Raw genomic sequence first — 21,462 nt, forward strand, 5'->3', positions numbered from 1 at the left:
TTTTCAACTGTATGTCCCCCAGTGGCAAAAGAAGTGCAAACAACTTCTCCTCCCAGAATCCCAACTCATGCTATGACAAACCCTCCTCTGAAGTCCAACCTTACAACACCTGAAGCATCACCAAGATTGTGCATTGACTGATTAGCAGACCATCTTCATCCAATCTGGATTTATCCAAGTTGACTAAGATCAGTGTGTATCAACATAGGCCCTTGCATGGTTAAGCTCCAGGCTGCCTGAGACTAGGAGTCATATGGCATCAACTCATGCCACAAAGCTTCCTTCCTTTAGCACTGGAGACAGGCCCAGATGATCGAGGACTATCATGAGTCACCACCATGAAGAAACCAATGTAGTTTACGATTGCAGAGATCAGCACTCACCTCTCAGACCAGCTTGGGAATTTTACCAGATCACTCATGGAAGAAAGCACTGCTTGGACTCCTAGGTATACAATATCCTTAGGTGGTAACTTATCTGGAAAGTTATTTCACCTCACAGAGACTCAAGATCCAAATTGTACCACGGAGTCAAAACCTACCTCACAGGTGGATGTCATACTCCTCCATCCCAGGAGAAGTTAAGTAACCATTCACTGTGCTGCCTTGGATGATTCTCAAAGATAGGAAGTCCATCTTCTGAATCCACAGGCCTTACAGTCAGTGGCCTTGTATTCTCAGGACTTTTTGGAACCATAGCACTTTTCACACTGATTTATAATTGTGTTATGTGACCATCTGCCCCACTAAGTTATGAATTTGCAGAGATTATGTCCTGCTCAACACTCAGTCTCCAGTGCTAACTGAATATCCTCCATAAAATAGCACTCAGGGTGTACATAGAATGAAGAGTGGATATAGATCTGGTGGCTCGGACAGTAAAGAAACTCCCTACAATGCAGGAGACTAGAGTTCAATCCCTGGGTTGGGAACATCCCTTGAAGAAGGGAATGGCAACCCACTCCAGGATTCTTGCCTGGAGAATCCCATGGACAGAGGAGCCTGGTGGGCTACAGTCCATGGCGTTGCAAAGAGTCGGACACAACTAACAGACTAACACTGACTAACTACTGTCTTAGCACAGTATTTAGTAACATTGTAAGTGTTCAGAAAATGTTGAAAGAATAAAGGTCCCCAAGGACCAAGACCATATATTACCTCATCCCTGAATTCCAGTACCTGGCACAGCGCTTGCTTCTGGCAGAGACCAGACCGATGTGAGAGCACTTGGCAAAACGCCACGGGCAATTCACTTTGCTTTCAAAGTGGAAGTGTAATCAACACATGCTCACAAAACAAAACTCACCCCAATGTTTCTGGGGCTCTGTTGTCTCACCACAATTCTCTTTTCCATTATGACCACAGAGGGCGAACGATGCCCTGAAACTATCCCGCAGAGCATGCAGGTTTCCCGGTTATTCAATCTGAAAGCATTAAGACCAAGCTCTCAACCAGAGCTCATATATCTCAGGGGTGGCCAGATGGAAAATATGATCCCCTTTCAGCTTTAGGCTCACAAATGTTGAGACTAAGCCAGTGCATCTATTCCACCTGATTGAAAATAAGAGTGGAGTAGACTTGCCTCTCCATGTTCCGTAAATAAGAAGTCTAGCAGCTCAGCCTTGAGTTCACTCTGCTGAGAGATACTAGGGGGGAAGGCATGATGATCAAGTGAGAGAAGATTGGTCCCCAGAGACCCATGCCTGGCCCCTTCCTAATCAGGCACCTACCTCATGGGAAGCAAGACCTGGATATTAACATCTCAAACTTCCTTGTAGGTAACATAACTTCAGAAATCAATAGGAAATGGTAAAGTAATTTCACCCAGTGTTCACAGGGCACTTATGCTATGGACCTCTATGCTGTTCAGAAGTCAATTAGACACACCTCTTGCTTATCATGAACTCAATCACATGACTTTACATGAAATGATACCATTTCAAGAATGGGTCCCACGAATATGGGCCACAAGTGTCAGAATACTGAAATAGCACTTCCTGGCCATTGATGAGGATAAGGTATAGTGGTTCTGAGTCATGGGTAGTTTTTGCCCCCCAATATCTGGAGGTTTTTTATCGCCCCAATCTGGGTGGGGAGGACATGCTGCTGGCAACCAGTGAGAAGAGGCCAGAGATTCTGAGAGTATCTTACAATGCACGGGACAGCCCCCCACAGCAAAGGCTATCTGAGTCCAGAGCAACAATACTACTGCTATTGAGATACCCTGCTCAAGAGGAAACAAAATTTGTCCAAAGCAGCATTTATTCAAGCTGGATTTTGGTTACATGTGATTATATTAATCTATCTTGACTACACCTGAATATGTATTGCATTTTCTGTAGTGAACGCTTTCACCAGTGTCATAATGTCACTTTGTAACATCAGTGTGCTCTAGACCAATGCTACTCAGCATGTCATTAATTCAACACTGATTAAAGTTTGAACGAGATGTCAAGTTTTAACTAATGATTAAGGAGAAAATCATTACACATTTTAACATCATTTTAAAGACTTCAATGCAACTGCTTTTGAGAGTGAAAACCCTGAATTAACCATTACCCTTTATGTTGCAAAATAGTGTGTAAAATATATATTGGAAAGCTGCTATATGATATGGTAGTTCAGCCCAGTGATGCTCTGTGATGACCTAGAAGAATGGGATGGGGGTGGGGGGTGAGAGGGAAGCTTAAGAGGAAGGGGATATATACCTATATACTTATGGCTGATTTGCATTGTTGTATGGCAGAAACCAATGCAACATTGTAAAGCAATTATCCTCCAATTAAAAAAACACTTGGAAAAGAAAACAGCAACCCACTCCAGTATTCTTGCCTGGAGAATCCCATGGACAGAGGATAGTCCATGGGTCGCAGACAGTCGGACACAACTGAGCGACTTTCACTTCACTTCCCGAAAAAACACTAGGAAAAAGATGAGCAAATAATTACATTAAAGTTTCCAATATTTAAGTAATATTAAGTGTGCATGAGTTTTGACTAATTTAGCAGTTTATAATGGATTTTTATGTATTATTTGCAGTAAATAGTAGACTAATATCTACATTTTTTTTGCATTCCTGAGTTATCGAGCTTTTTCTTAATTTTTTAGATATTTCATGCTCCATGGTTCATCTACCAGCTCCTTCAAATTGTCACAAACCTCGAGAAATTTTTCAACATATTTATTGGAAAATATCCTCAGATAAGTGACCTTGCACAGTTCAAATCTGTATTGTTCAAGGATCAAACATGTAAGCATATTTAGCATAAAGAATAATAGAGGTGCTATGTTACAGGCAACATCTCTTTAACAAGTACTTATTGAGCAGTTACATTGTACCAGGAACTGTACCTAGCAAACAAAAACTATTAAGCAACAGAGGCCAAAGAAGCTTCAAAAAGGAAGAATTTAATTGCCTCAAATGCCTGAGAATGGAGAGCGACGGCAGCATCCTGCTGGCGTAAGATGCGCTCAGTTCTGTCCCCTCCCTCCCTTTAAGAGTAAACACTTGGTATCCACCCATGAACAAAAGTGCCTCTATGGGAGATGTGGGATCCAACTCCGTATGCCAAGGAGCTCAACGAATCTCACCCACAGTCGTATAGGCCCAGGCAGATGTCAGGACCAGCTGTGGGGCCTACAGCAGCATGTGAATGAATTCTGGCCCTTCTTGGCCCTATCATGGGAGGGCCAGTGGGAACACTAACTGGGGATTTCACCCACATATGATTGAATCTTTGTGGAGGTGAGACTTTTCAATGGAACTTTCACACTCCATTGAAGCAAGATGCGTGTATAACACCCACACCCACACACACGCACACACACGTATATATAACTTAGGATGCATTAAGAAGGAACATCTTAACTTTGCCAGCATTACTCCTCCCCCAAAGGGTTGCAACTTAGGGCTGACCTTGGTTGCCTGTGATTTTCCAACGGGAGAAAAGGAGAGCTGGTGAGTGAACACATGACTTCACCAGCTCTGCAAGATGCTGCTGAGAAGGCTCGTTTCACCCTCACAGCTTCCAGAGAATTATATTGGGGGTTTCATGATTAGCACAGATAGGGAGGGAAGGAGGAAGCAGATGGGTGGTGAGGAATTTTGGATTCTTGAATTTATTAAACAGACTTAAGTTCACCCTGCTTGTTTAATTTATATGCAGAGTTCATCATGCAAAATGCCAGGCTGAATGAATCACAAGCTGGAATCAAGATAGCCAGGAGAAATATCAAGAACCTCAGATATACAAATCATGCCACTAAAATGACAGAAAGTGAAGAGAAACTAAAGAGCCTCTTGATGAAGGTGAAAGAGGAAAGAGAAAAAGCTGGTTTAAAACTCAATATTCAAAAAACAAAGATCACGGCATGTGGTCCCATCACTTCTTGGCAAATAGATGGGGAAACAATGGAAACAGTGACAGACTTAATTTTCTTGAGCTTCAAAATCATGGCAGATTGTGACTGCAGCCATGAAATTAAAAGACACTTACACCTTGGGAGAAAAGCTATGACATACCTAGACAGCATATTAAAAAGCAGAATATCACTGTGCTGGCAAAGGTCCATATAGTCAAAGCTATGGTTTTTTTCTAGTAGTCATATGTGGATGTGATAGTTGGACCAGAAAGAAGGCTGAGTGCTAACGAATTGATGATTTTGAATTGTGGTGTTGGAGAAGACTCTTGAGTGTCCCTTGGATAGCAAGGAGATCAAACCAGTCAGTCCTAAAGGAAATCATTCCTGAATATTCATTGGAGGGACTGATGCTGAAGCTCCAATACTTTGGCCATGTGATGCAAAGAACTGACCCAATGGAAAAGACCTGGATGTTGGGAAAGATTGAATACAAAAGAAGGAGGTGATAGAGGATGAGATGGTTGGATGGCATCACCAACTCAATGGACAAGAGTTTGAGTGAACTCTGGGAGATAATAAAGGATAGGGGAGTCGGGTGTGCTACAGTCCATGGGGTAGCAAAGAGTTGGATACAGCTTAGTGACTGAACAAGTTCATACTGATTGAATTCTAGATTCCATCAGGAAGATTGTTCACAAGTCATGAAGCAAATCTCACCCAGGAACACCCAGCTAAACCACTGGCATCCCCAGCACACTGCATGCAAGCTCCCACCTTCTACAGCCAACTTCCAATGCATGCTCCCAAGGGCAACAGCAAAAGCAGTTTCTAAGAGACAGGCAGAGATGCAGAAATAGTCCCAGGTGTGTGGGCATAAACCTGTAACTGTACACTGTATTCAGGGCAAAAGGAAAGAGACAGTTCCATTGACACACTGTAGGCTCAAAAGAATGCAAATAATCTTAAGAATTACGCCACAAAGGAAGCAAGAGGTTTAGGGCAGATGCATCTATACAAGGTATGAGAAAGCCTTAGAATCTACAACATCTTAGAATCAATAGCAAGACTGATGAAAGATATTTTATCCCAAAGTAACTGGTAAATAACAGAGTTAAGTGATAGTTAAATCAAATGCAAGAACAGCAATGCAAAATTCCCAGGAACATAAAATATCAAGGAAACAAGACAACACCAAAAGATTGTGGTAATCTTCCTGTAACCAAACTCAAAGACATGGAGATCTACAATTTACCTGACAGATAATTCAAAATCTCTTTTAAGGAAATTCACTGAGTTTCAAGAAATCATAGTAAGACAATCCAATGAAATCAGGCAGACAATACATGATCAAAATGAGACAATTAACAAAGATTAGTGATCATACGAAAGAACCAAATGGAAATTCTGGAGCTGAATTTCTGAAGAATTCAATGGACAGAAAATGCAATAGAGAGTATCAACAAGAGAGTAGACCTAGAAAAAAAAAATCAGTAGATACAGAGTGTGTTTAGTTGCTCAGTCATGTCTGACTCTTTGTGATCCCACAGCCAGGCGCCTTTGTTCGTGGGGATTCTCCAGGCAAGAACACTGGAGTGGGTTACCATTCCCTCCTCCAGGGGACCTTCCCAACCCAGGGTTCAAACCCACACCTCCCTCATTGCAGTGAATTATTTACCATCTGAGCCACCAGGGAAGCCCAGATACAGAATAGGAACATTGGAATATCCAATGCTGAATAGAAAAAAATTAAAAGATGAAGAAATGTTACCTATAGGAGACCACCAAAAAAATAATCAATATCATTGTTATTCCAAAGAAAAAGAGAAGGGGTCAGACAGCTTATTTGAAGAAATTACAGAAGACTCTCCAAACCTGGAGAGAGATTTGGGCATTCAAGTCATGAAAGTAATGAATTATTCATTATACCAATCCAAAATGACCTTCTCAATACATATTATAATAAAACTGTAAAAATCAAACACAAAGGGATAATCTTCAAAGCAGAAAGAGAAGAGAAGTTTGAAGCCTGCAAAGAAACCTCCATTAGATTATCAGCAGATTTCATAGCAGAAATCTTGCAGTCTTGAACAGAATGAAAAGATATTCTCAAATTATTGAAAGAAAAAACATGCCAACCCAGAATACTCTATCCAGAAAAGTTATCATTCAGAAATAAAGTAGAAAAAAACTTTCACAGACAAACACCTAAGATAATTCAATATCACCAGACATACCTTACAAGAAGTGCTGAAAGTTCCTATGGTAAAAAAAAAAAAAAAAAAAAACAGTAACTAGTAACATGAAAATATATGGAAAATATTCAACACATTAAATAAAGCAAATGTATAGTCATATTCTGAAAATCTAATACTGTTATAGATGATGTGTTAACCACTTAACTATAGTATAAAAGTTAAAAGATGTGAGTAGCAAAGTAATCATAGCTACTATAATTTATGAAAGAATACACAACATAAAAAGAGGCATATTGTAATACTGAAGACATTTGGGAGGAGAAGAGGGCAAAGTGTTTATATGCAATTAAGTTGCTAACAACATAAGGTAGACTAGTTTCTTATCTTTTATGTAAGCCTCATATAACCACAAGACAAGTCTACAGTAGATTCACAAGAAATAAAGATAAGGAGATAAGAGGATAACACCATGCAAAGTCACCAATTCACAAACGTAGGTAACAAGAGTATTAAAAATTAACTACAAAACAGCCAGAAAGTATTTCATCAAATGGAAATAGTAAGGCTTTACATTTCAATGATTACTATAAGAATAAATAGATTGAATTCTCCAATCAAAAGGCAGAGTTGCTGGGTGGATTTTTTTTTTTTTTTTTCATTTATTTTCACTAGCTGGAGGCCAATCACTTCACAACACTGCAGTGGGTTCTGTCATACATTGACATGAATCAGCCATGGAGTTACATATATTCCCCATCCCAATTCCCCCTCCCACCTCCCTCTCCACCCGATTCCTCTGGGTCTTCCCAGTGCACCAGGCCCGAGCACTTGTCTCATGCATCCCACATGGGCTGGTGATCTGTTTCACTATAGATAATATACATGCTGTTCTCTTGAAACATCCCACCCTCGCCTTCTCCCACAGAGTCCAAAAGTCTGTTCTGTACATCTGTGTCTCTTTTTCTGTTTTGCATATAGGGTATCAATACCATCTTTCCAAATCCCATATATATGTGTTAGTATGCTGTAATGTTCTTTATCTTTCTGGCTTACTTCACTCTGTATAATGGGCTCCAGTTTCATCCATCTCATTAGAACTGATTCAAATGAATTCTTTTTAATGGCTGAGTAATATTCCATGGTGTATATGTACCACAGCTTCCTTATCCATTCATCTGCTGATGGGCATCTAGGTTGCTTCCATGTCCTGGCTATTATAAACAGTGCTGCGATGAACATTGGGGTGCACGTGTCTCTCTCAGATCTGGTTTCCTCAGTGTGCATGCCCAGAAGTGGTATTGCTGGGTCATATGGCAGTTCTATTTCCAGTTTTTTAAGAAATCTCCACACTGTTCTCCATAGTGGCTGTACTAGTTTGCATTCCCACCAACAGTGTAAGAGGGTTCCCTTTTCTCCACACCCTCTCCAGCATTTATTGCTTGTAGACTTTTGGATAGCAGCCATCCTTATTGGCGTGTAATGGTACCTCATTGTGGTTTTGATTTGCATTTCTCTGATAATGAGTGATGTTAAGCATCTTTTCATGTGTTTGTTAGCCATCTGTATGTCTTCTTTGGAGAAATGTCTGTTTAGTTCTTTGGCCCATTTTTTTGATTGGGTCATTTATTGTTCTGGAATTGAGCTTCAGGAGTTGCTTGTATATTTTTGAGATTAATCCTTTGTCTGTTGCTTCGTTTGCTATTATTTTCTCCCAATCTGAGGGCTGTCTTTTCACCTTGCTTATACTTTCCTTTGTTGTGCAAAAGCTTTTAAGTTTCATTAGGTCCCATTTGTTTATTTTTGCTTTTATTTCCAATATTCTGGGAGGTGGGTCATAGAGGATCCTGCTGTGATTTATGTCAGAGAGTGTTTTGCCTATGTTCTCCTCTAGGAGTTTTATAGTTTCTGGTCTTACATTTAGATCTTTAATCCATTTTGAGTTTATTTTTGTGTATGGTGTTAGAAAGTGTTCTAGTTTCATTCTTTTACAAGTGGTTGACCAGTTTTCCCAGCACCACTTGTTAAAGAGGTTGTCTTTTTCCATTGTATATCCTTGCCTCCTTTGTCGAAGGTAAGGTGACCATAGGTTCGTGGATTTATCTCTGGGCTTTCTATTCTGTTCCATTGATCTATATTTCTGTCTTTGTGCCAGTACCATATTGTCTTGATGACTGTGGCTTTGTAGTAGAGTCTGAAGTCAGGCAGGTTGATTCCTCCAGTTCCATTCTTCTTTCTCAAGATTACTTTGGCTATTTGAGGTTTTTGTATTTCCATACAAATTGTGAAATTATTTGTTCTAGTTCTGTGAAAAATACCGTTGGTAGCTTGATAGGCATTGCATTGAATCTATAGATTGCTTTGGGTAGTATAGCCATTTTGACAATATTGATTCTTCCAATGCATGAACACGGTATGTTTCTCCATCTGTTTGTGTCCTCTTTGATTTCTTTCATCAGTGTTTTATAGCTTTCTATGTATAGGTCTTTTGTTTCTTTAGGTAGATATACTCCTAAGTATTTTATTCTTTTTGTTGCAATGGTGAATGGTATTGTTTCCTTAATTTCTCTTTCTGTTTTCTCATTGTTAGTGTATAGGAATGCAAGAGATTTCTGTGTGTTAATTTTATATCCTGCAACTTTACTATATTAATTGATTAGCTCTAGTAATTTTCTGGTAGAGTCTTTAGGATTTTCTATGTAGAGGATCATGTCATCTGCAAACAGCGAGAGTTTCACTTCTTCTTTTCCGATCTGGATTCCTTTTACTTCTTTTTCTGCTCTGATTGCTGTGGCCAAAACTTCCAAAACTATGTTGAATAGTAGTGGTGAGAGTGGGCATCCTTGTCTTGTTCTTGATTTCAGGGGAAAGGATCATAAGAGACTACTACCAGCAGCTCTATGCCAATAAAATGGACAACTTGGAAGAAATGGACAAATTCTTAGAAAAGTATAACTTTCCAAAACTGAACCAGGAAGAAATAGAAGATCTTAACAGACCCATCACAAGCAAGGAAATTGAAACTGTAATCAGAAATCTTCCAGCAAACAAAAGCCCAGGACCAGATGGCTTCACAGCTGAATTCTACCAAAAATTTAGAGAAGAGCTAACACCTATCTTACTCAAACTCTTCCAGAAAATTTCAGAAGGTAAACTTCCAAACTCATTCTATGAGGCCACCATCACCCTAATTCCAAAATCAGACAAAGATGCCACAAAAAAGAAAACTACAGGCCAATATCACTGATGAACATAGATGCAAAACTCCTTAACAAAACTCTAGCAAACAGAATCCAACAACATATTAAAAAAATCATACACCATGACCAAGTGGGCTTTATCCCAGGAATGCAAGGATTCTTTAATATCCGCAAGTCAATCAATGTAATACACCACATTAACAAATTGAAAGATAAAAACCATATGATTATCTCAATAGATGCAGAGAAAGCCTTTGACAAAATTCAACACTCATTTATGATTAAAACTCTCCAGAAATCAGGAATAGAAGGAACATACCTCAACATAATAAAAGCTATATACGGATTTTTTTTTAAAAATAGAGGAATTCCCCAACAGTCTCATGGTCAGGACTACATGGTTTCAATGATGAGGATACAGTCTCCATTCTTGCTCAGGAAACTAAGATCCCACAAGCAACACAGTTGGACTGGGGGCAGAAAATGGATTCTCACAAGGTAAAAAATATATATGTGTGTGTATATATATATATACTATATGTAACTATTTATGGTGATGGATGTTAATACCAAGACACCAAAGGTCAGCCTCTACCTCTCTTCTGGTTTCATTGCTCTGACCCACAGCCTCTTCATGGCCTTCTTCACTTCAGCATTTCTCAGGGAGTAGATGACAGGGTTGAGCAGTGGGGTGATCACCGTGTAGAACACGGCCACCATCTTGTCCGCAGACAGGGTGGTGGAAGGTCTCAGATAGATGAAGACGCAGGGCCCAAAGAACAAGGTGACCACGGTGATGTGGGACCCACAGGTGGACAGGGCCTTGCGCCGCCCCTCGGAGCTCCGAGTCCTCAGATGGAGCAAGATGACCACATAGGAGGCTAAGAGGACCACGAAGCTGATCACAGACAGGGTCCCCCCGTTGGCAACGATCAGAAGACCAATGAGGAAGGTGTCAGAGCAGGCAAGTTTGAGCAGAGGAAGCACGTCACAGAAATAGTGGTCGATCACATTGGGGCCACAGAAGGGCAAGCGGAAGACAAGAAGGCTATCGACCAAGGAATGCACGAAGCCCCCCACCCATGCTGCGCCCACCAGGAAGGCACACGCCTGCCGGTTCATGATGGTGGTGTAGCTGAGGGGCTTGCAGATGGCCACGTAGCGGTCATAGGCCATCACGGTGAGCAGGAAAGCCTCAGTGCCACCAAACAAGTGGATAAAGGAAAACTGTGTCATGCAGCCCCACAGAGATATGGCTTTCCTTTCAGCCAGCAGATCTGAGATGAGTCTGGGGGCTGTCGTCGAGGCGTAGCAGATCTCCACAAAGGACAGGTAGCTGAGGAAGAAGTACATGGGGGAGCCGAGGCTTCTGCTGCTCATGACAGTGAGGACAATGAGGAAATTCCCCAGCACGATGGCAACATACAGGAGCAGAAATATCACAAAGCAGACTTTCTGTACCAGCTGATTGGAAGAAAGTCCCAGGAAAATAAATTCTGTCACATTGTGTGTTTTAGCCATGACGTAGCCACCAGGAGGCAGTAATTTGGAAGGGTGATCTGAAATGATACAAAAGACTCCTACATTAAGTGGGAAATTTACATAACAATCTGTTTTAAATGTGAGTAGCTTGTGAGCTGGATACTGAATGATAAGTATGAGTTAGTTATTTAGAAAAGGGAAGAACACTCCAAGGAAGCCGAGGAGGAAGTGCAAACTATAAAAATTTGAGTGAGCCTGGAGTAAAGTGAAGAATAGCAACCATAAATTTGGAGCCAGAATCTAGTACCAATTCACAAAGGACTATTATGGACTTTGGGGTTTATTCAACAGACAATGGGGAATCATCAAAAATGTTAGTGGACCCAAAAGCAGAATCGCTTGGCATGCAGAAATTGGACTACTGGAATATATGCTGAACTAGGAGAAGTCTATTAGGAGACTGATCGCCTCACTGGATGATATAGGGCAGCAGGTACAGTGTTGCCATGTCCAAAATAACCATCTGTCTATTGCCATTGAATGCTTGTCTTTTGCCTGCAGATTTCTTTCATCCTGCTTCCTTTTGCTCCTTTCCCTTCCTGGTTTTCAGAATAAGAGTCTCACCTTCCCATATACGCTTCAGGGTCTTCTGAAGAGATTTCCCAGGACATTCAGCACCCTCTCTTATTTCTGCGCCTCTACCTGATTATCTGCTTCTGCATTCGGTCACCAGGTGACCTAGTTCCTTTCAAAAGTTCCAGTTCAATCCATCCACAATCCTTCTCTTTACAGATACCGTCATTTCTTTCAGGCTTCTGTCCCTTGGTGGCAATAGAAGTACAAACCACCTCTCCACCCAAAATGCTGACTATGACACATCCATATAAGAAGGCAGACCTTCTAACACCTTAAAACATTGCCACGATTGTGCATTGACCGGTTAGCAGACTATCTTCACCCATGCTGGATTTGGTCAAGGTGACTGAGATCGAACTGTATCAACATGGTCCCCTCCTACAGTTGGACTCCAGGGCGCCTGAGACCAGGAGTCATGTGACATCCACTCACACCACAAATCGTCCTTCCTTGAGCATTGGGAACAGGTGATTACACACTATCATGAGTCACCACTATAAGGAAATCACCAACAGAGTTTATGATTGCAGAGACCAAGAGAAGGCAGAGACCATCACTAAACCCTCAGATCTTTTGAGAATTTTACCAGATCACTCCTAGAAGAAACCACTGCTGGACTCCTAGGTTCATATTCCAATTACTACAGGTGGTAACTAATCTAGAAAGTTATTTACCATCTCAGAGACTCAAATCCACACCATTCCTTGGAGATAAAACCTATCTCACAATTGGATGCCATATATCTCCCTCCTAGCCCATCCCAGGAGAAGTTAAGTATTCGTACATTGTGCTGCCTTGGAAGCTTCTCAGAGATAGGAAATCCATTTCCCAATCTATAGACCCCTACAGTCAGTGATCCCTCCTCTCTCAAGACATTTTGAAATCACAGCACTTTCCTCACCAGTTTATAATTGTGCTCTGTGACCGTCTGGTCCACTAAATTGTGAATTTCCTGGGGCAGAGATTATAAACTGCTCAACACTCCATCTCTGGTGCCAACTGAATATCCACCACAAAAGAGAACTCAGTGAATGTATATGGAATGAAAAGCAAATATAAATCTTTCCTAGCTTCTGAGCACAGTATTTGGTACATTGTAAACATTCATTAAATGTTGAAAGAATAAAGGACCAACACCAAATATTCTCCATCCCTGTGTCCCACGTCTAGCACAGTGCTTGCCTCAGGCAGAGACCAGATCAATGTGGAGCATTTAGTTAAATGCCATGGATGTCTTACAATATTCCCTTTGCTTTCAAAGTGAAATGGCAACCATCCCATGCTCACAAAATAAAACTCACCCCAGTGTTTCTGTAGCTTTATTGTCTCACCACAATTCTTTTCTCTGTTCTGACCACACAAAAGCAAATAATACCCTCAAGAACATCCCCTAGAGTATGCAGTTTCCCAGTTATTCAGTCTAAAACCGTTAAGGTCAAGCAACCAAACAGAGCTCATACATCTCAGGATTCACCAGATGGAGAATCCGCTCCTCCGCAGCCTCAGGCTTGGGAAGGTTGAGACTAAGCCAGAGGGTCCATTCTGCTGATTTAAAACAAGAGCACAGTAGACTTGGCTCCCTCGTGTTCCCTAGAGATGTAAGAATTCCAGTGACTCAGCCTGCATTCACGTAGCTGAGAGATACCAGGGAGGAAGGCATGGTGATCAAGTGAGAGAAGATTGGTCCCCAGAGAGCTATGCCTGGCCCCTGTCTAATCAGGTACCTACCTCATGGGAAGCAGGACCTGGATACTAACATCTCAAACTTCCTTGTAGGTAACATAACTTCAGAAATCAATAGGGAATGGTAAATTAACTTCACCCAGTGTTCACAGGGTACTTAGGCTATGGGGCTCCATGCTGTTTAGAGGTCAGTTAGATCCAGCTCTTATCATGAACTCAGTCACGTGACTTTACATGAAATGACACCGTTCAAAGGATGGGTCCGAGGGTATGGGCAGTGTCAGTAAACTGGCCTTTAGTGTGGATGAGGGTGCAGAACAGTAGATCTCAACTGTGAGCAATTTTTGCCTTCAAGAGTATATTTGGCAATATCTGGGCACATTTTTCATTGTACCAACCTGCGGGGGAGGAGGTATTAGCATCCAGTGAGCAGAGGCCAGAGATGCTAAGAAATATCCTACAATGCACAGGATAGCCTCCACAGCATAGCTTATCTGAGCCAAATCACAATACTACTGCTATTCAGATACCCTGCTAAAGAGGAAAAAAATCTGAATTGGTGTTTATTAAAACTGGACTTTGATTGCATATGAGTTTACTAATCTGCTTTGACTATGCAACAAAATGTTTTACCAATGCCATAATGGCACTTTGCAAAATCAATGTACTCTACACCAGTGCTATTCATGAATGTCATTAACTCAGTCTTGAGTAAAATTAAAGATGAAACAGATGATAATGTCAACTAATAATTAAGGAGAAAATTATAATGACATAGTTTAAGATTGTTTTAAAGATTTTAATGCAATCACTCTGAGAACGTAAACCCTAATTAATCATTATTCTCTATATTGAAAAAAAGCACTAGGAAGAAGATTAGCAAATAATTACATAAAAGCTTCCAATGTTTCAGTTCAGTTCAGTCACTCAGTCGTGTCCGACTCTTTGCAACCCTGTGAATCACAGCACGCCGGGCCTCCCTATCCATCACCAACTCCCGGAGTTTACTCAAACTCATGCCCATCGAGTTGGTGAGGCCATCCAGCCATCTCATCCTCTGTCGTCCCCTTCTCCTCCTGCCCCCAATCCCTCCCATCATCAGGGTCTTTTCCAATGACTCAGCTCTCAGAATGAGGTGGCCAAAGTACTAGAGTTTCAGCTTCAGCGTCAGTCCTTCCAATGAACACCCAGGACTGATCTCCTTTAGGATGGACTGGTTGGATCTCCTTGCAGGCCAAGGGACTCTCAAGAGTCTTCACAACACCACAGTTCAAAAGCGTCAGTTTTTCGGCACTCAGCTTTCTTCACAGTCCAACTCTCACATCCATACATGACCACTGGAAAAACCATAGCCTTGACCAGACAGACCTTTGTTGGCAAAGTAATGTCTCTGCTTTTTAACATGCTATCTAGGTTTGTCATAACTTTCCTTCCAAGGAGTAAGCGTCTTTTAATTTCATGGCTGCAATCACCATCTGCAGTGATTTTGGAGCCCAAAAAAATAAAGCCTGACACTGTTTCCCCATCTATTTGCCACGAAGTGATGGGACCAGATGCCATGATCTTAGTTTTCTGAATGTTGAGCTTTAAGCCAACTTTTTCACTCTCCTCTTTCACTTTCATCAAGAGGCTTTTTAGTTCCTCTTCAGTTTCTGCCATAAGGGTGGGGTCATCTGCATATCTGAGGTTATTGATATTTCTCCCAGCAATCTTGATTCCAGCTTGTGCTTCTTCCAGCCCGGCATTTCTCATGATGTACTCTGCACAGAAGTTAAATAAGCAGGGTGACAATATACAACCTTGATGTACTCCTTTGCCTATTTGGAACCAGTCTGCTGGTCCATGTCCAGTTCTAACTGTTGCTTCCTGACCCGCACATAGGTTTCTGAAGAGGCAGGTCAGGTGGTCTGGTATTCCCATCTCTTTCAGAATTTTCCACAGTTTATTGTGATCCACACAGTCAAAGGCTTTGGCAGAGTCAATAAAACAGGAATAGATATTTTTCTGGAACCCTCTTGCTTTTTTGATGATCCAGCAGATGTTGGCAATTTGATCTCTGATTCCTCTGCCTTTTCTAAATCCAGCTTGAACATCTGGAAGTTCACCGTTCACGTATTGCTGAAGCCTGGCTTGGAGAATTTTGAGCATTACTTTACTAGCGTATTCTCTGATATAGGAATGTATAACGTCCTGAAGGTCCCCTTCAAACCTTCTGAAGCTGGTATTATTACTGTCTCCATTTGTATTTGTGGAAACTGAGACCCAAATGAATTAAATGATCCATGAATGGTTACTGGAGTAGGACTTCTAACCCTGCTCTTCAAATTCCATCCTAAACAAATTGGCCTCTCTAGAGCAAATAGGGCAAAGCAAAGGAGACTAATGTGGAACAGTCCCTATTCTGCTGGAGGACTGGATACTACTGGGTGGAGTGCTAACAACCTATTCTCCCCAGCTCTGCTCCCCAGCATCCCAGGAAACCATCAGTCCTTGGTCCCCAAAATCCCTGGCCCATCCTGCTTGACATCCATGCACTCCATCTTTGTCATGGAGTCCTCTGGAGGCGGTAAGAGCACCGAAAGCAGACTTATGCTCCTGGTCCCCACCTTGCTCAAGACTTACTGTGTGACCTGGGTGAATCTTTTAATCTTGCTGCATTTAGTTACTCACCTGTCTCCTGAAAGCACAAAATGAGGACTATGAGTAAAGTGCCTTGAACATCATAACCAAAGAGAAGGTGAACTTCAACAACTATTGTGTTAATAAAGGAATTATTAAGTGATATTATTCATTTTATAGATGAGACACCTGCACATTCACAGGCTGTCACAGGTTTCCTGAATGAGCCTTTAAATATCACACTAAGAGCCTCATAAAGCCTTCCACCATGGCTCAGATGGGAGAGAATCTGCCTGCAGGGCAGGAGACCCAGGTTCAATCCCAGGATCAGGAAGATCCCCTGGAGAATGGAACAGCTAGCCACTCAAGTCTTCTTGCCAGGAGATACCCATGGACAGAGGAGCCTAGCAGGCTACAGTCCATGGGGTTGCAAAGAATCAGACACGACTGAAGCAACTTAGCATGCATGAGCCTCCTGGACTGTGACCCCACCTTGAGTGTAGTGATTACAATTTACTTTTATTTGTATTCCCAGTGCCTCACTCTTTGCAGATAATAAATATTTAACGACTGGAAGATTAAGGGAACAAGTGGAATATTATTAGAAAAAGAGCAAGAGTTGCCATTACAAGCATCAGACCAGAGATGCAAAAGCATCTTAGACACTACAAAGATGGGAAGTTTCCCAAGCCCAGGCTCCGCAGATACCTTGCTGTTTCACTTCTCCCCCCGAGCTCCCCTGGACTCTGAAGATCTTCCTCGTGGCATTTTTCACCTCACTGCTCCTCAGCGTGTAGATCGGAGGGGTCAGCAAAGGTGGCACGGCGATGTTAAAGAGGATGACGAGTTTGTCAGCGGCCAGGGTGGTGGAGGGTCGAATATACATGAACTTGGGGGGCACCAGGACCAGAAGCACAGTGATGATGTGTGAGCCGCACGTGGACAGAGCCTTGCGCCGGCCCCCGGAAGACCGGCTTCTCAGGCTCAGCAGGATGACCACGTAGGAGATGATAAGGATGACGAAGGACACTAAAGAAATCATGCCGCTGTTGGCCACCACGATGAGCCCCGCCACGTAGGTGTCCGCACAGGCCAGCTTCAGCAGGGGATGGACGTCACAGAAGAAGTTGTCGATCTCGTTGGGCCACAGAAGGGCAGCTGGACCGTGAGGAGCGTCTGCAGGATGGAATGCAGGAAGCCAGCCACCCAGGAGGCCCCCGCCAGCAGCCGCACCTCCGGCAGCCCATGATGGTTGTGTAGTGCAGGGGCTGACAGATGGCCACGTAGCGGTCATAGGCCATGGCCGTGAGGAGGAAGATCTCGGTGCCACCAAAGAAGTGGGCAGAAAAGAGCTGGGTCATGCAGCCCTCGAAGGAGATGGTCTTGCGCTCCACCAAAGTGTGGGCAATCACCTTGGGTGTGGTGGCGGATGGATAGCACAGGTCGGCACAGGACAAGTGGCTGAGGAAGAAGTACATGGGGGCGTGCAGGGTCTTGCTGGCGTTGATGGTGACGATGACCAGAAGGTTCCCCAGGACCGTGAGCAGGTGGAAGACGGAGAAGACCAGGAAGCAGGCACGCTGCATCTCCCGGCTCTGGAAAAGGCCGAGCAAGCCGAACTCAGTCACGTTGCTCTTGGCACCCATGGATTGTCTTCCCTGAGCACTGACAGTCGGGTTAGGTCTGCAAGGACACAAACTGCAGGATATAAGAAAGCTTCCCATAGAGAAGGGACTTGTGGACACCGTGGCGGGAAGGGAGGGCGGGATGAACAGAGAACATTGTTGACATATACATACACTGCCATGTGGGAACAGACAGCTATGAGAAGCTGCTGATGGCACAGGGTGTGCAGTCTAGTGAGCTGTGATGACCTAGAGGGGGAGGGGTGGGGGATGGGACAGAGGCGTAAAAGGGAGCGGATATGTGCATTCTCACAGCCAAGTCTCGGCTGTTGTACAGCAGAACTTTGTAAAGCAATTATAGTCCAATTTAAAAAAATAAAAAATTAAAAGTTTTCCCATATCCAGCAGTCAGGACACTGTAAGTCTGATAATGATTCTAACACCTTATTTCAATGGGTGTCATAACTAACACTCATAACTCCTTTCTATGCCATAGCTAAAATACGGAATGTGGAAAGCATTTTGTTATCTAGACCCTGTAAGATTTCATGTACAGATCTACCCTAGAACATACATGTATCCAAACAAAGACCAGAGACAGACCTGGGAAAATTGGAAAGCATGTAAAATAAATAAATGAAAGAATAAGTGAATGTATAAACAAATGTCTCAGATACTATGCTATCAATGATTATGAGATTAAAAGTTGTATTAAATTCAACAAAATTGTTGAACCCTCTAAGTGCCAACAAAGATTGTCACTGACCCTTAAGAGCCTAGGACCATATCAAATGTCCTTACCCATAGGGCTATGAATAGAAAAAAAATTTTAAATAGTTTAAAGGGGGAAGGTGAGAGATGTCAACATTACAAAGCTGGGCTTTGTCTACATAAATCAGTAAGTTTGAAAAACCACCATGAGGACCTCAGTAACAAGCAGAGTGCTAGATGGTAATTATTTCATAGTCAAGGGCAGGTTGGCAGAGTGTAGGGAAAAAGGAAGTAAAATCATACAGGACTGTTTTGAGCAGTACTTTTATCACAAGTATCTTGTTATTGTGGTGTTTTTTTTTTTTTTAAAGGCAAATGACATTTACGAATAGAAGAACAGTAAAGCGATAGTCACTCAATCATGTCTGACTCTTTGCTATCCCATGGGCTGTAGCCCACCAGGCTCTTCTGTCCATGGGATTCCCCAGGCAAGAATACTGGGGTGGGTAGCCATTCCCTTCTCCAGGCGATCTTCCCAACCCAGGGATCAAACCTAGGTCTCCTGCATTGCAGTCAGATTCTTTACTGTCTGAACCACCAGTGAAGCCCAGCAGAACAGTAGAGATGATCACATTTGGGGACTTTCCCAGTGGTCCAGTGGCTAAGACTCTACACTCCCAGTGCCAGGGGCCCAGGCTAAATCCCTGGTCAGGGAACTAGAATGCACATGCCACAACTATGTGTTTGCATGCCGCAACTAAAGATCCTGAGTGCTGCAACTAAGAAATGGCACAGCCAAATAAGTAAATAAATATAACAAATGTTTTTAAAAGATGATCACATTTTATAAGGACTAGAGAAGCTCCAGACCCTACATTCCCAGGAGACTTAGGATCCTGGAAAAGGTTCACAGAAGACTGAAAGGAAGAATCGATATGCCTGGGGCATTGACCCACCGAGGTTGACAAAAAGAATTCCCACTCAAAGCCTCTTCCACTCTTTCCTACCTCCAAACCTAGGCCCCAAACACACTGCTTGTCTCTGAACAGTTGAATCTACTTTAAGCTAAAAATTAAAATAATAAACAGCTGAAAATCAAAACAATAAGCAATGACAATGCCAGGGGCAAGAACAAGGAAAACATTGCCATGTCCTGGCATATTACCCAGACTTATTTAGCATCTCCCTTATCCAGAAATTTCCTAAAATCCAGTATCTTACAGCAATATTCTTCTACCTCCTGCTCAATTTGTGAAAATGGTTTGATCAGATGTTTAAATTCACCCATGAGGCAGAGAGGAGAGACAGCACTGGAAACAGCCAGCCAGTTCCTGCCCCTGAAGGAGAATGCTATAAAAATAATAATATAATCATTGTTTAGACCCCAAAACAGACTTTGATAGTAGATAAATAACCATTATTTTCATGAAAAAAAAATCTGCCATATTTTGTTTTTATTTAGTCTTGTAATAAATGTAACAGAGCCTTTGTTTCTATCTGGTCTTTTGTCATGCTAAAAAAAAAAAAAAAGAAAGAAAGAAAGAAAAAACAGCATGTATATTATCTATAGTGAAACAGCTCACCAGCCCAGGTGGGATGCATGAGACAAGTGCTCGGGCCTGGTGCACTGGGAAGATCCAGAGGAATCGGGTGGAGAGGGAGGTGGGAGGGGGATCGGGATGGGGAATACATGTTAACTCCATGGCTGATTCATGTCAATGTATGACAAAACCCACTGCAATGTTGTGAAGTAATTAGCCTCCAACTAATAAAAATAAATGAAAAAAAAAAAAAACCAACAAGGACATTCTGATGTGAGATCAAATGCTTGGAACTGCACAATTGGTGTTTAGGCCATCAAATGAAAACTGCTTTGGGAGGCAGTACCACAGCCATCCAGAAGCTAGCTGCTAGAGACAAATTCTGTGAAAGTGATTTCCAATGCTTCCATCCCCTCGCTGGATGACACTGGACAAGTTGCTTGACCCCTTAGAAACTCTGTTTCCTCCTATGTCAGATAATAATACCTATCACCGAGGCTGCCTTATAAGGTAAGAGGATTTAGGACTTCCCTGGTGGCGCAGTGAATAGGAATCCTTCTGCCAATGCAGGGGACGTGGGTTCAATCCTCGGTCCGGGAAGACTCCACAAGCTGCAGAGCAACTAAGCCTGTATACCACAGCTTCTGAAGTCTTCGCACCATAATGAAAAGTAGCCCCTGCTCACTACAACTAGAGAAAATCTGCACACAGCAGCAAAGACCCGGTGCAGCCAAAAATAATTTTTTTTAAGAAAAGAGTATTTAGCACAGTTCCTAACCCTTAGTAGATGCTCAGTAAATACCAAGTATTATTAGATCTCAATGTTTGCACGTCATTCTCAGATGGGAGATTTGTTTGCAAGGGCCACGTCCTAAGATTTATTGCCAAGGTGATTTTCCATTTCCATTAATTTCCAAACATTTTTATTAAAATTCTAGTACAAAGAATCATAAAATTTTGGATATCTAATGAGCAAGGTAGTCACCCCCTTGCTCTTAAAGCCAGTTCCTCTAAGGACAAAGAGGGAACAGCATGTTTGGGTGATACAAGTCAAGATTTATTCTCACTTCCCCTCCACTCATGAGACTCTGTTCTGACCCACACTCTCCCAGAGAACATCATCTGCATCATATGAACTTTACTTTTATGATTTGTATTATAAAATAATAAAATAAAATATAAATAAATAATAATAATTTGTTATTTAATCCATATATTTGCTGTCCTTATCCCCATTTTACAGATAAGGAAAATTAGGCTCAGGGAGATTAGCTAGTTTGCTCAAGTTCAACATATTCATTAGAGATACTTTGGAAAGTAGTGAAAATATGATTAGAAGTTAGAAGCCATTATTATCTCAGTGAATTTCTTTTGGTTGTTTCTTTTCAGTTACAAAAACATTTCTATGAATT

General features: G+C 42.0%; 2 protein-coding genes across 2 annotated transcripts; both read right to left on the bottom strand.

Moving 5' to 3' along the window:
• Window positions 1-10,344: 10,344 nt before the first annotated feature.
• On the bottom strand, window positions 10,345-11,274 carry LOC110147400 (olfactory receptor 4X2-like). The gene has a single exon (XM_020908858.2). The coding sequence runs from the start codon at window positions 11,272-11,274 to the stop codon at window positions 10,345-10,347; it is 930 nt and encodes a 309-aa protein (XP_020764517.2).
• A 4,763-nt stretch (window positions 11,275-16,037) lies between these two features.
• OR4S1 (olfactory receptor family 4 subfamily S member 1) lies at window positions 16,038-17,819 on the bottom strand. Its single transcript, XM_020908857.2, is given in 4 exon segments — window positions 16,038-16,111; window positions 16,882-17,319; window positions 17,322-17,399; window positions 17,402-17,819. Coding segments are annotated over 4 exon segments (1,008 nt in total).
• Window positions 17,820-21,462: the final 3,643 nt, after the last annotated feature.

The sequence above is a fragment of the Odocoileus virginianus genome, chromosome 10, assembly GCF_023699985.2.
Source record: "Odocoileus virginianus isolate 20LAN1187 ecotype Illinois chromosome 10, Ovbor_1.2, whole genome shotgun sequence".
In the NCBI taxonomy this organism is placed as follows: domain Eukaryota; kingdom Metazoa; phylum Chordata; class Mammalia; order Artiodactyla; family Cervidae; genus Odocoileus; species Odocoileus virginianus.